This window comes from Mesoplodon densirostris, chromosome 16 (genome assembly GCF_025265405.1).
Source record: "Mesoplodon densirostris isolate mMesDen1 chromosome 16, mMesDen1 primary haplotype, whole genome shotgun sequence".
NCBI lineage: Eukaryota > Metazoa > Chordata > Mammalia > Artiodactyla > Ziphiidae > Mesoplodon > Mesoplodon densirostris.
In genome coordinates, this window is record NC_082676.1 from 38,725,099 (window position 1) to 38,740,574 (window position 15,476).

At 38.4% G+C, this 15,476-nt stretch overlaps 1 protein-coding gene across 7 annotated transcripts in view; it reads left to right on the forward strand.

The window, feature by feature from the left end:
* Nucleotides 1–15,476, forward strand: part of GTF2I (general transcription factor IIi) — a 103,853-nt gene that overhangs the window by 29,321 nt on the left and 59,056 nt on the right. For all 7 annotated transcript variants that reach the window (XM_060079525.1, XM_060079526.1, XM_060079522.1 and 4 more), the window contains exons 4-8: nucleotides 2,338–2,472; nucleotides 3,683–3,866; nucleotides 4,035–4,063; nucleotides 7,126–7,180; nucleotides 7,681–7,724. In XM_060079525.1, coding sequence (XP_059935508.1) covers nucleotides 2,338–2,472; nucleotides 3,683–3,866; nucleotides 4,035–4,063; nucleotides 7,126–7,180; nucleotides 7,681–7,724 — 447 coding nt within the window. The remainder of the gene's footprint in view (nucleotides 1–2,337; nucleotides 2,473–3,682; nucleotides 3,867–4,034; nucleotides 4,064–7,125; nucleotides 7,181–7,680; nucleotides 7,725–15,476) is intronic.

Below are 15,476 nucleotides of genomic sequence, written 5' to 3' on the forward strand. Positions count from 1 at the left end.
CAAATGCAGTAGAGAAATTTACTGTAGGGTGTTAATACCTAGGACCTCTCACAGTGTGACAGTTTTCGTATCTGTGTTTAACCTAACACTCTCCATAGGTTTTATGTTAACTCAGTGATACAGCATTTTCTTAAACATGTCTATCAGCATATGATATGTATGTCTTTAAGATCCAAACTTAAATTTCCATTATCCAGTTAGATCCAATTCATGATACAACAAGCAGATAATGGGTGAATAAAAATAGTTTACTTAATTCATTAATTTCGATTCTCAATTGTATTTTTAAAAAACATATCCCCTCCACTGTAAAACATCCCTCCCCACCCCTGCCCCCCACCCCGCTATAATCTTTTAAGCTTTATGGTAGCAATCTATTTAAATTTTTTTCCATTATTTCTTATCATTTTGAGAATTTTTAAGACTTTGATTATGTTTATGTATTTAAATTTATATTAATAATGTTGCTTTGATTATGTGTATATCAGTTACCATCTGTCCTATGAATACTGTAATCCAACTGGCAGCTGTGTTTACATTTCCGTTCCCTATACTGTCTTGCTAAAGTGGTTCTTCAGTGGTTAGAACTAAGCATTAGGGGAATTGTCCTCAGTTGCAAATTGTAGTCCCTGCCTATTAGTATTCATACTTTTTTTTGTTACCAATAATTTGATGCCACAGAGAATAATCTTTGGATGTAATTCTTAAGTTCCTAATATTTGTTTCTATAAATTATTCTGCAGACAAGGATCAGTAGTTGTCTTCTGAAACTAAATCAATAGGTGTACGAGTCAGTTTTTTTAAATTTTTATTTATTTATTTATTTTTGGCTGCGTTGGGTCTTTGTTGCTGCGTGCAGGCTTTCTCTAGTTGTGGTGAGCAGGGGGGCTACTCTTCGTGGCAGTGCGCGGGCTTCTCATTGCAGTGGCTTCTCTTGTGGTGGAGCATGGGCTCTAGGCGCGCAGGCTTCAGTAGTTGTGGCACGTGGGCTCAGTAGTTGTGGCTCGCGGGCTCTAGAGCGCAGGCTCTGTAGTTGTGGCACACGGGCTTAGTTGCTCCATGGCATGTGGGATCTTCCCGGACCAGGGCTCAAACCCGTGTCCCCTGCAGTGGCAGGCAGATTCTTAACCACTGTGCCACCAGGGAAGTCCCTATGAGGCAGTTTTAGAAATTCTTGGAAGAAAATTCTAAGCTCTCTTTCAGAATTTTGAAAAGCACTGTCCAATAGAAATAATGTAATGTAAATCACTTAAGATAATTTAAAATTTTCTAATAAAAAGTAAGAAACAAGTAATTCATTTTAGTCGTTGTATTTTAAACTGGTGTCTAAAACATCATTCAACATGTAATCAATATAAAAAATTATCAGTGGGGTATTTTGCACACTTTTTTGTACTAAGTCTTCAAAATCTAGTGTGTATTGTAAACTTACAATACATCTTAATTCGGACTGGTCACATTTCAAGTGCTCCGTAACCACAGGTGTTGAGTGGCTGTTGTGTTAAACTTTGCAACAAGGATGTTTTTTGTGGTGATAATCTTCCCATATTTAAGTTTGTAGTTAGTCTTAAGGTATCTTTCCATGTTTAAACTGTTACCTAATTTTTACTTTGTAAAATGGTTATAGCTACTCTTATTTCAGAGATAATCACCGTTTCTTATCATTTCCATTCAAGTCATTTATGTCTTTTAGGTGTTGATTTTTTTATGTCTTTAAAATTTTATTTATTTTTATTTTGGCTGCGTTGGGTCTTCGTTGCTGTGTATGGGCTTTCTCTAGTTGCGGCGAGCGGGGGCTACTCTTTGTTGTGGTGCATGGGCTTCTCATTGCGGTGGCCTCTCCCGCTTCGGAGCACGGGCTCTAGGTGTGCGGGCCTCAGCAGTTGCAGGTGGGCTCCAGAGTGCAGGCTCAGTAGTTGTGGTGCATGGGCTTAGTTGCTCCATGGCACGTGGGACCAGGGATCGAACCCGTGTCCGTTTATTTATATTTATTTATTTATTTATGGTACACGGGCCTCTCACTGTTGTGGCCTCTCCTGTTGCGGAGCACAGGCTCCAGACGTGCAGGCTCAGCTGCCATGGCTCACGGGCCCAGCCGCTCTGCGGCACGTGGGATCTTCCCGGACTGGGGCACGAACCCATGTCCCCTGCATCGGCAGGCGGACTCTCAACCACTGCGTCACCAGGGAAGCCCTAGGTGTTTATTTTTAAAATTCCTCCTCCTCCCTTTCCTTTCTGTCAAATCATAAATCTTAGTATTAGGAAAAAATATTCTTAGTAAAAAATCAAATATTGAGATCATGGATATGGACCTTATATATCATTAATATTTGATAGGTGTTGAAGAAGAAGAAAAGGCTGCAGAGATGCATAAAATGAAATCAACAACCCAGGCGAATCGGATGAATGTAGATGCTGTAGAGATTGAAACACTCAGAAAAACAGTTGAAGACTATTTCTGCTTTTGCTATGGTAGGGTTATACACTTGAATTTTCTAAAAGATATGTTATACAGTTGACTTTTCTAAAGGGCAGATCACATAATTGACTTAACATTCATGTAACATACTTCTACAAATGAATGGGTTAATTCCCAAATATTGGGTTAACATTACAAATGACCTTTCTTCTTCTTCTTTTTTTTTTTTTTTTTTGGATAAAGTAGATTTTATGGAAATGACCTTACTTTCTAGTTCCAGTTTGTTGGAGCCCAGAAATAAATGTAGCTGTTAGAGGTTTTGTTTTGTTTTTAATTAAAGAGCAGTTTTAAGGTTCACAGCAAAATTAAGAGGCGGGTACAGAGATTTCCCACGTGACCCTGCCCCGCACATGCATAGCTTCCCCACTGTCAGCATCCCCACCAGAGAAACTACAGGACACATCACAGTCACCTAAAGAGGGCTGTTTATGTTTGACATGCATGCTGGTCTTACCAAATCCCTGGGAAAAACCACCTTTTGTTAGTCTAATTATGCAGTAAACAGCTCTTTTTAAGAATAAGGGAAAGAGGGGGAGGATATAGGTTGCACTGTGAGGTTGTAGGTAAAACAACTCTGGGGAACGGAGTTTCTAGCATGTGTGGGCTCACTGATACATACAGACAGCTGACAGGATATATTCATTTGTGAATGTAGCGTGTGTTTATCTAATAGGTTTTCAATGAGAATATTAGCCAAAAACTGCCTGGTATGTTATGGTAACACTTGGGTTTGTCAGGGTTCCATGTTCTGAGGCTGAATTGCCTATGAAAAGATTGTGTTATACCAGGGTGGGGCCGTTGTTCCTTTCCTTTTGTGTGGGTTTTATATAAGTGTTTTATTTTATATCTTTTTCATTTTGGCCTTTTGAATTCATTTCAGGTTTAGACTTCTGCTAACATGGGAATAGGGCCCTATAGTATTTGAAAGTAGTTTTGTAATCAGATATTACAAAAATATGAATGCCGGGGAATTCCCTGGTGTCCTCGTGGTTAGGATTTCGGGCTTTCACTGTCGTGGCCTGGGTTCAGTCCCTGGTTGGGGAACTGAGATCCTGTAAGCCGCATGGCCAAAAACAACCCAAAAAACAAAACCCACAAATGCCATCTATTAAGCCATGATAACTAATGTTGGTTTAGTTTTTTCAAATCTTACCATTTAATGATTATCCTTTTTTTTACCTCATCCCTGTCTCTTAACCTCAGGGAAAGCTTTAGGCAAATCAACAGTGGTACCTGTTCCATATGAAAAGATGCTACGAGATCAGTCAGCTGTGGTGGTGCAGGGGCTTCCAGAAGGAGTATCCTTTAAACATCCTGAAAACTATGATCTTGCAACCCTGAAGTGGATTTTGGAGAATAAAGCAGGGATTTCATTTATCATTAAGAGGTGAAGTACTTTTTCCCTTGCCCTCAACAGTTTATTCCTATAAAGTTGAATATTTAAGTTATGTTAATATGTTTTAAAAATTCTTACTTACTGTAGAAGCCATTTAAATTTATGCTTTATGATAATTTTGTGTATTTACGTATAGTTTTTTGTTTTATTTTAATGCAGACCTTTCCTAGAGCCAAAGAAGCTCCTAGGTAAGTGATTGTTTTGCTTACATGATAACAGGATGGGTTCCTAAACCTGTTGTGTCAAATTTAATACATTTTAATGATTTCTCCTTTATCTTCTTTGAGAATATGTTGTAAGGCGTTTTGGAGCGGAGTGTTATGGTGTTTATATAAACCAGTGAAGAGTCATTGAGCTGAAAAACCAGAGACTTGTTTTTTTGTTTTCAACTCAGCTGCTTGCTTTATGATGTTTTCAAGGTTTTATATTTGCAATGTGTAAGGTCATATCCTGGATCTGCCCTCGTTTCCCAGAATTATGAGTGATTTAATTTACATAGTGTTCACTGAGCAGGCATGGAAATATTGGACATAAGATTGGGTGAAGAGGGGATACAAAACTATGTATAAGCATTAAAGCTTTTTAGTGCTGGTAGTCTAGTGGTGGAGATAAAAACCCATAGTCACCACAAGAAGAGCACAGCGTACACATTGTAGGAATGGTTAGTGGAGGTTCGTTAGAGGAAGCCCAGGAAGATGTTTATGAGGAAGAGGGCATTAAGATGGGTCCTTGAAGAAGGAAGAGGATTTCAATAGGACTTCCTTCTGGGAAGGCCAGACATTCCATTTGAAGGGAAAAGTACCCTTTGGAGCCAGGGTTATTTGAGACTTTTAAAAGGAAATAACCGTTGTCATTGGCAACCCCTTAAGCAACATAAACATGAAAGGGCAAAATAATATATAGACACCCAAGTGTATATTGTTTTCTGATAAGTAACCTTTGTTATTTTCACCATGATGAAAAGATTAATATATATATATATATATATATATATATATATATATATATATATATATATATTAAATAAATTTAATTAATTTTTGGCTGCATTGGGTCTTCGCTGCTGCACGCGGGCTTTCTCTAGTTGCAGTGAGCGGGGGCTACTCTTTGTTGCGGTGCGCAGTCTTCTCATTGCAGTGGCTTCTCTTGTTGTGGAGCGTGGGCTCTAGGCGCGCGGGCTTCAGTAGTTGTGGCACGTGGGCTTCAGTAGTTGTGGCTCACGGGCTCTAGAGCGCAGGCTTAGTAGTTGTGGCACACGGGCTTAGTTGCTCCGCGGCATGTGGGATCTTCCCGGACCAGGGCTCGAACCCATGTCCCCTGCATTGGCAGGCGGATTCTTAACCACTTTGCCACCAGGGAAGCCCAAAAAGATTAATACTTTAGAAGCTTTGTTGAGGTATAGTTGACATGCCATAAAGTTCAAACATTTTAAGTATATAGTCCCTGTAGTATATGGAATTGCTTTGACAACTTAGTTGACCCTGTTTATTTCTGGACTTTCTACACAGTGAGTCATGTTGTATGTAAATCAAGATAGTTTACTTTGCAATCTGAATGCTTTTTATTTTTTAATTTTGTTGCTCTGGCAAGGATGTCCAATGCAGTATAGAGTAGAAGTGGCCGTAGCATACATCGCCTTGTTCTTGATACTAGGTGGAAGGCATTCAGGCTTTCACCATTATGATGTTAGCTGTTGGTTTTTGTATATGCCCGTTTTAAGATTGAGAAAGTGTAGATTTGTCATTTAAATTAAAATTCACTTTTTCGTGATCAGTATTTTTTTCCCTGAAGTACTCTAAGTATACTAAGTAAACTAAGTATCCTTAGTTTGCTATTTGTATTTTATGAGGTCTTTGATTCTAGAAACTTGTTCTGAAACATTGGGGCCTGGTGGTTAATTAAAGAATATTTCTATAGGGTGTTTTATAATAATGAGTTGTCCAAGTGGGTGGGTTTGTATGACTCAGGTCTTTTGCCTTACCAACTTCAAAGTAATTGAAAAGTTGCACTTGTAATGGGGTTGTATTTTCCAGTGTAAAAATTTTTTAACAGGCTTATTGAGATACAATTGACATACAATAAACTACACTTATTTAAAGTGTACAGTTAAGTTTTGACACATGAATATTCTGTGAAAACCATCACTGCAATCAGGGTAATGAAACATCCTTCACCCACAGGCTTCCTCACACTTCTTGGTAATTCTTCTTTTCTTCTCTCTGCCTCGTCCCCAGGCAATCACTCCTCTTCTTGTCATCAGCATAAATGTGTCTGCATTTTCTAGATTTTTTTTTAATAGAAATGGAATCTTATAGTATGTACTCTTTTTTGTTTGTTTGTTTTGCTTCTTGTTTTGCGATTTATTCATGTTTCATGTATTGGTAGTTATTTTTTTTTATTGCTGATTAGTGTTCCACTGTATAGATATACTACGATTTGTTCACTCATTCACTTGCCCGTGAATATTTTGGTTTCCATTTCTTGGCAGTTACAAAGAAAGCCACTATGATATTTGAGGGCAGGTTTTTATGTGGACATATATTTTCATTTCTCTTGGGTAAATACCTGAAAGGGAATAGTGAGATCATATGGTAGTTAGTTACATATTTACCTTTTTAAGACACTGACAAACTGGCTTTCAATGTGGTTGTTCCAGTTTACGCTCCCACCAGCAGTGTGTGAATTCTAGTTGTTCTACATCTATCTTTGTCATCATTTGGGCGGGGGTGTATGTGTGTGTCAGTCTTTGCTTTTTTATTTTCACAAACATAAAATTCCGTATTTTATGTTGTGTAATTCAGTGGGTTTTAGGATATTTATAAGATGTACAACTATCACCCTGTCTCATCACCTCAAGAAGAACACTGTACCTGTTAGCAGTTACTGTTTTCCAGTTCTTCTGATCCAGATCTACTCTTAATAGAAATCTGGCATCATTTATACATCGGTATTGTCTTATTCAGTAATAGTGTATTGGTGTATTTGTTTCATTGATAAGAATAAGAGCTTTTTCATTAAAGGGAGGGTTCTGGAGGGTTGAGGGGATAAAAGCTGTTAGATGATTATCATCCCTAATTACCTTCCTTATAGGGGAGAACGAAGGACACTCTTAAACTTAACACCATACTCATTCTGATGACCCAGAGCTGTGAAATCCCTTCCCTGGGTCATTCTGCATTTAGGACCTTTGGAAATATTAGTCATACTTCAAGTATTGGAAAAATCTAAATCTAATTTTTTTTGTACATAGGTGCTCGAGTGACGGTAACAGATGCTGAAAGGTCAATGCTATCTCCAGGTGGAAGGTAAAGCATATCTCATTAGTAATAATGAACCTCTCTACACCTCAGCAAGTTTTAGTGTTTAGATTACTGAGGCATTAGAATATTAAAAAGCACTGTGTCACACATCTTGATGTTTAATAATGCAGTTGAATCCTTTGGAGGTCCTGTGAAAATGCACTTTTTGACTTAGTAGTTTTGAAAGGTAATAGTTCCTGGACGAAGCTGATGTGACTGGTCTGATGAGCACATTGTGAGTAGGAAGGCCTTATAGTAAGATGGGATTTGCTACTCGGTATTGTTTTATTATACTTTTCCCTCCCATATGGTTGATTGGAATTAAAGTACTAAATTCACTTGACAGGTTATTTATGCAAGAAATAAATACGTAAATTTTAAAGTGAGTCAGTTTTGCATTGAGCTTGGTCAGGTGAATGAGTTTATACAGTGAGTTCAGGACATTTGAGCACTGTGTGAGTGGCCCTCACAATGCAGAGCTTCATCAGGGCTTCTTTTCCTTTCAGTTGTGGCCCCATCAAAGTGAAAACTGAACCTACAGAAGATTCTGGTATGTATTTGTGCTTTTAGACTCTATGAAATGTAAGAAGCCTTTTCCTTAATGTAGAAGGTTGTATTTTGACTCATTACTTATTGCTTTGGTGAGAAGTAGACAGAACAAATTTATTCCAAAGGTGACGTTGTTAATGTTACTCTATTATACTAAAACCCCAATACAGTACTTTGTTTGACAAAGTGGTAGCTAGAAATTCATTGCTAATTACACATTTATAGACAAAGTTTATTAATAGTTTTTTCCGATTACACAAGGAATAATAATAATAAATGTCATCTAGTCCTATAGTGCATTTTACAAAAATCAATATAATATCGTCTTGACTCTGCCTTTTCCCATTGCATTCCCATTTTTTTTTACTCCCCAGGGAAACTGTCTTTAACTCTAAGCTGTTTTTGGTATTTAATTCTTTATTTTCATTTTCATTATTTATTTATTTAAAAAATTTTTATTAGCGTATAGTTGATTTACAATGTTAGTTTTAGGAGTACAGCAAAGTGAATGAGTTATACATGCACATATATCCACTCTTTCAGATTTTTTTTTTTTTTTGGCTGTGTTGGGTCTTAGTTGCGGCATGCAGGATCTTTTTTGTTGAGGTGTGCAGGCTCTTCATTGTGGCGTGCGGGCTTCTTTCTAGTTGTGGCATGCGGTTTTTTTTTTTTTTCTCCTCTTTCTCTCTCTAGTTGTGTGTGGGCTCTAGTTGCCGCACACGAGCTCGGTAGTTGTTGCACATGGCCTTAGTTTCCCAACCAGGGATGGAACCCGCATCCCCTGCATTGGAAGGCAGATTCTTTACCACTGGACCACCAGGGAAGTCCCTTTTTTTAGATTCTTTTCCCATATTTAGATTCTTTCCCATTACAAAGTATTGCTTAGTAATTCTTTATTTTTAAATATCATTCTCATACTATTTCATATAGTTTTCTTTTTATAAATTTATTTACTTAATTTATTCATCTTTGGCTGCATTGGGTCTTTGTTGCTGTGCGCGGGCTTTCTCTAGTTGCGGTGAGTGGGAGCTACTCTTCATTGTGGTGCACGGTATTCTCATTGTGGTGGCTTTTCTTGTTGTGGAGCACGGGCTCTAGGCACGTGGGCTTCGGTAGTTGTGGCGCGTGGACTCAGTAGTTGTGGCTCGCAGGCTCTAGAGTACAGGCTCAGTAGTTGTGGCGCACGGGCTTAGTTGCTCCGCGGCGTGTGGGATCTTCCTGGACCAGGGCTCAAACCCGTGTCCCCTGCACTGGCTGGCGGATTCTTAACTGCTGCACCACCAGGGAAGTCCTGTGGCTTTTCTTTTCTTAATGATGTCCTTCAAAACCTAGAAGTTTTTAATTTTGATCCAGTTTTCCAAGTTTTTCTTCTGTCACTTTTTTTTTTTTTTTTTTTTTTTTTTGGTTATGCGGGCCTTTCACTGCTGTGGCCTCTCCCGTTGCGGAGCACAGGCTCCAGAAGCGCAGGCTCAGCGGCTATGGCTCATGGCCCCAGCCACTCCACGGCATGTGGGATCTTCCCGGACCGGGGCATGAACCCATGTCCCCTGCATTGGCAGGTGGACTCTCAACCACTTTGCCACCTGGGGAGCCCTCTTCTCTCACTTTTGCCTTTGGTGTTATATCTAGAAAATCTTTGCCCTACCTAAAGTCATAATGATTTTTATATGTAAGCTTTCTTCCTGTATTTATAGTTTTAGCTGTTACATTTCGGTCTAAGAGCCATTTTAAGTTAATTTTTGTGCATGTTGTGATATAAGGGTCTAAATATATCATTTATCATTAATATTTATCACATTTATCATGTGAATATCCTGTTGTCCGAGCATCATTTGTTGAAAAGATACCCTTTCTCCATTGGATTGCCTTTTAGGCATGTTTGTCAAAAAATCAGTTGACCAGGTTTACTTCTGCATGTTCAGCTCTATTCCACTGAACTCTAATGCCTATTCTTAGGCCAGTACCATACTGTATGTATTTCATGTGGGCTTTTTAACAAAAATTATTTATTTTGTATTTTATTTATTTTTGGCTGCATTGGGTCTTCATTGCTGCACACGGGCTTTCTGTAGTCGCGGTGAGCGGGAGCCCCTCTTCGTGGCGGTGCACGGTCTCCTCATTGCAGTGGCTTCTCTTGTTGCAGAACACGGAGCTCTAGGCACGTGGGCTTCACTAGTTGTGGCATGTAGGCTCTAGAGCGCAGGCTCAGTAGTTGTGGCGCACGGGCTTAGTCGCTTCGTGGCATGTGGGATCTTCCCAGACCAGGGCTCGAATCCGTGTCCCCTGCATTGGCAGGTGGATTCTTAACCACTGTGCCACCAGGGAAGCCCTTCATGTAGTTTTAAGGTTTGGTTTTATTTGTTGCCTATTAACGTGGAAAATGAGAATATAATTCCTTTACCACTTGTTTCCAATACTTCTTCCCTTTTTCCCACTTTTATCATAGAGGTAAATTGATTTTTCCTATTCAGGTTCTTTTAGAACTGAGCATTGTCTTGGACATTTTACTTAAAATTTGCTTTCTTGCCATGTTCCATTTCTAGGGTAGAGTATTTTTGCTTATTTTTAAAACATACAGGTCTTCCTGACTTGATTACAATTTTATTGTAATAATTTATTGTTACTCTGGTTCTATGATAAGAGTCAGAATGAAAGCAACTTCATCTTTTAAAAATAATATATAATTTTTAAAGGTCATCATATTATTACTAGGGATATGTTTTTAAATTAGTCTTGGTGATTGGTAAGGAAAAAATGGATTTTTACAGTTTTTTCTTACTAAAGGCACATATAAACTATGATGTCTCTCGTTCGACCTCTTGCAGAGAGAGGATGGATGCCAATTGGTATTACGTTGTGTTACATCTGAATTCTCACTGTTGCAGGGCCTGTCACTGTGGGGCTTTTGCTGTACTCTCAGATTACTTCAAAAATTATCTTATGCAGTGAATTTCAGATTTAGAGTTCATCTAGGAACATGAGGATGATTTTATTAGAAAATCTCTTAATTCACTTACGTTATTGAACTAATTACAAATAATATATCATTTAGGTAGATGATGAAAGGCAGCAGAAATTCTTAACATGATTGGGTGGAATATTATGCATAATTGTAAACGCCACCCCCTCGTGTTTAATAGTGAACCACAAGAAGCACTCCTCGTAAGACACTAGCACATTCTCATGTTTCTTACCAGTGTTCCAGATGTCCAAACCATTACAAATAAGAGTAAGTAATTAGAAAATGCAGGTACCATTAACTTTTACAGGTGATATGATTATGTATACAGAACACTAAAGAGAATCAACTAGAAAATTACTAAAAACAAAATATCCATAATCTATTCTACTTCAAGAAGTGTTTAAAAGTCTGCAGATAGGGCTTCCCTGGTGGTGCAGTGGTTGAGAGTCTGCCTGCCGATGCAGGGGACATGGGTTTGTGCCCCGGTCCGGGAAGATCCCACATGCCACAGAGGGCTGGGCCCGTGAGCCATGACCGCTGGGCCTGCATGTCCGGAGCCTGTGCTCCGCAATGGGAGAGGCCACAACAGTGAGAGGCCTGTGTACTGCAAAAAAAAAAAAAAAAGTCTGCAAGTAATAACAACTTAGATTAAAAGCGATTGAAAAAACATTTAGTAATCCTTTGAAAGCTTTCTAAGCAATAAAGTTTGACTAGGGAAAAATTCTAAAAGTTTTGTATGACAAAATCAGCCAAAATGTATCAAAGGACATGTAAGAAACAGGGAATGGCTATTTGCAAGACCAATGACAAAGGGTTGTTTTACTTGACTTACAAAGAGCTAATTCAAGAAATAAATGACCAAAGATTCAAGAGAAAATGCTCAGTTTAGTTAAAGAAATGTAGATAAAAATCCAAGAAAGATAAAGTTTTGCACTCAGCAGATTGGCAGACATTAAATTCTGCTTATACCCAGTCTCAGTAAGGGTGTAGAGAAACAGGCAGTTCTAAAAATCCTTGATGTGTGTAATAATTATTGCTGTCTTATGGAGGATACTTCGGTAATATCTCTCATTTGGAGATGCACATGTTCTTGGACCCATTGCTGCTTTGCAGAAAGAGCAGTTACCCTGCAGCTCCATTGGTGAATTCTGTGTTGTCTTTGAACACAGTGAGGCAGTAGATCTGTATCCACTGATGCACAAGTGTCTGTAAGACAGACTACCTGTTAGCTAGAGAAAAGCTAGATGTGATGAAAGAAATGAATAATATTGTAATGCCTTAAACTTTGTATTTAAAAATGTTACATTTTGAAATTATTGCAAGCTAATAAAAAACCTGCATGTACAATATAAGGACCTTTTTCCTGTACCATTTGACAGTAAGATGCCAATGTGATACCGTATCTTTTTTTTTTGGTGGGGAGGGAAAAGCAAGAACACCAGGTGTGTTTAGTGTGCAGCCAGAACACCAGGGATCTTTCCCAGAGCAGTGTCTCCCCTGTCTCTCTTTTAGCTACTTCAGCGTGTGATTCTTAGAAGCAAGGATATTGTCCCACATTACTACAATATAATCATCAAAATAAGGGAGATAAATTACTCCTAATTCTCAAACCCTTTTCAAGTTTTGGGTTTGTTGGTTTGTTTGTTTTCCCAGTAATGGCTTCTTCAGCTTTCTCGGGCTTTTCTGGTCTTCTATGACCATGACACTTTTGAAGGAAGTATCTGGTATTTCCTCATGATTAGATTCATGTAATGCAGTTTTTGCAAAAATAGCACAGAAACGATGCTGTGTTTTTTTTTCTCCTTTCATATCAGGTGGAAGTTGTTTTCTATTTATCCCTTTACTGAAGGTATTATTTATGTGACCAGAGTTAGTTTTTCTAGGCTTTTCCACTGTAATTTCTTTATATTAATTGTATTTCCTTTGTAATTATTATATTCATGGGAGTTTCTCTGAGACTATGGAAATATATACCACTCAACAAACTTCCACTTAAAATTTAATTCATGTATATTAGAGTACACTCTTTCTATTTTATAGTATATTTCTGTTTTATTCAGTGTATTACAATTCATTATTATCATTATTTATTTTGATTTGCAAATAGCCCTTGCTTTGGCCGTTGGGAACCACTTCAAGATGTCCCCCGTGTCCTTCCTTGTTTGTAAATATGCCCATCGTTTTTAGAGAACTTTTAATTTTTTGCTAAGCAAGGTTGTTAGGGTTCATCTTATTCTTTCCCTAATCCAGCACTAGAGTCAGCCCTGGTTCCTCACTGTGGAGAGTGTTATTTATTAAGAAACCATAACCTAGGTGCTAGATGTTCTTATTGCAGTTGGGATGTCATTGCTTCTAAGTGGACAAAGCTAGGGTATCTGTTTATTTGTATTTATATACACATAATTATATACATACGTACATCCATTTACATCTATGTTTTTTCATGCCCATATCTTCAGTTCCACTCTTGACACCCCAAGCTTTTTTCCCTCCCTTTCCTAGAGAGTATTTGTCACAGTTAGAATCATAGCAACCAGATATTCTCAGTATGTTTATGTACTTCGTTTAAGCCATGTCTTATTGCCAGCCTCCTTGCCTTGCTGACACTTTGACACTCTTTGTTGGACTGTCACCACTCCACTCATGCTTGTCCCCCATTTGTCTCAGTCTCCCAGACCTGTTACTCAGTTTCCTCTCCCCCCTCATATAAATAGTCTCATTCTGCTACCCTGCTTTGGACCATCAGACCTCCCCGACGCAGCTGCCTATCTTGGTCAGCATAATCTAACGGCATTTGGAATGAATTGTTGGGGTAAGGAGAAAGAGAACTCTGTGTGTATGAGTATATGTGAGTGAATGAATGAGACTTTTTATGTATGTTATTTTTAGGGAGGTCTGCAAGACAGGCAGTGTTGAATTCTCCTTTTGGGGAATAAGTATTTAAATCTATTACTCTGTTTGTTTTACAGAAGTTTTTTTCTTTCCCCCCTTTTTTCCATGTCACAGGAAATTTCAATTTTCGGTTTAGTTTTTAGTTTATTGTGCTGAAATCACCATTTCGCGTATCTTCTCCCCTTTATTTATGTATTCCTCTCCTGAATAGTTTGCATCCAAAAATAAACAGGCTGACTGGAGAAAAATCATATTTTTGGAATTCTTTATCCATCTTAAGTATAGATATAATAGTACACATCACTATCATAGAGGTTTATTTTTTTCTGCCTTACACTTTGTCTTTATATTCCTTTGTATGTGTGTCTTAACTTTTCTTGCAGTTTCTTTTAAAATTTCCATTTTATTTTATTTTTTATATTTCTTGGGCATAACAGTTGTGGTCTGTTGAGGAGAAAACAGCCATACCAGTTATTTGAACCATACCAGTTATTATTATGGAAAAAATTTACAGATTAATTAGTTGTAATAAAAAAGGACTATATACTAAGGTATCATGTAAGTAATGACTCAAGGAATTGGCTGCCACCCCTAAAACTTCGCTTCTGATTTCTAAGGTGGGATACTATTTGGATGGTACTGGTGTATGTGGGGGACATGTTGAAACTGGTTCTGGTTGTGTTGGAAAACTTGTAAGGTGGATCCAGGTGTTGCTATGGGAAGGGTGTGCTTTCACTAGATTAAAGGAATATACCAAGGAGTGAGTGACCCTGGTGGGAACAGGATGCAGCAAGCCAAAAGAAAGATGCAAGTCCCTTTTCTCTCTTCTAGCCTTATAGCCTCCCTACTGTATTCCCTTGTGGCAGAGATTCTCAGGGAACCAACTGGTTTGCAGTCCATGCTTCAGAAGCGTCTAAGAGGGCAGGTCTGGACCTGAGACAGCAGCTTAATGACTCACACAGGCTACCCCTTTGGCTACGTGGCATCCACACACACCTCTGCATATTTAAACCTTCATGTAACAACTAAACAACGGTCCCATCTGACGGGATGCAACTTTCCCTTCCTACAGAGCGAATCATTTTCGCCCTTGTTCTAATAGTCATTATACCCGTCTCTGGGAGACTAATTTACTGCCCAGTCATGGACTATGTTAATTACTCCTCAAATATACCCCCAACCTATATATTCTCTTATCTAAAGGCTAACCGGCAAAGGAAACCTCCAACAAAATTTTTGTAAAATAATAATGGGAAGGAGAAGAGAGAACAGTTAATATAACCAAATATATAATATTGACAGAAACACACATACTCATAACAGGGAAGAAAACGTGCAGTGTCCCCATTTCTGCAGCTTGTCACAAAAATTCATACCTTTCTTAATTCATTACCCATTATATTATGTTTTCTTTGCCTTCAGCCAGGACCCTATCTGGTAAGGTTCTTTACCTGGTTGAGGTGGCCCAAACCTTCATTCCGCAATGGATTTGTCTTTTTTGTTTGCTTTGATTTTCTGTTAACTTCTGCTAATGAGCATGGAAGTACTAGACACCCAACAGAATCCCAGGGTTTCCAGACAAGTTCCCTACCACCATCTTCTGGCAGCAAACCAACCTTCCATTGGTGATTGCTGTCCATAGAGTAACCCCCTTCTTTGCTTGTGGCTTCAGGGATAAATGTCCTTTAGTGTATCAGACTAACTCTTTTTGAAGTATTTATTCAGTTGAAAATACTCTGTACAAACCTTCTAAAGTCACATAGCACCAGCTCAATATTAAGTCCATGATGGGACTGGTATGATTATAGCTGATATCTTAGTCTGAACTGTGTACATACACCCATCCACTGTTGATTTCTTAAACTTGTCTGAGAGTATCATCTACTCCTGACATGGCAG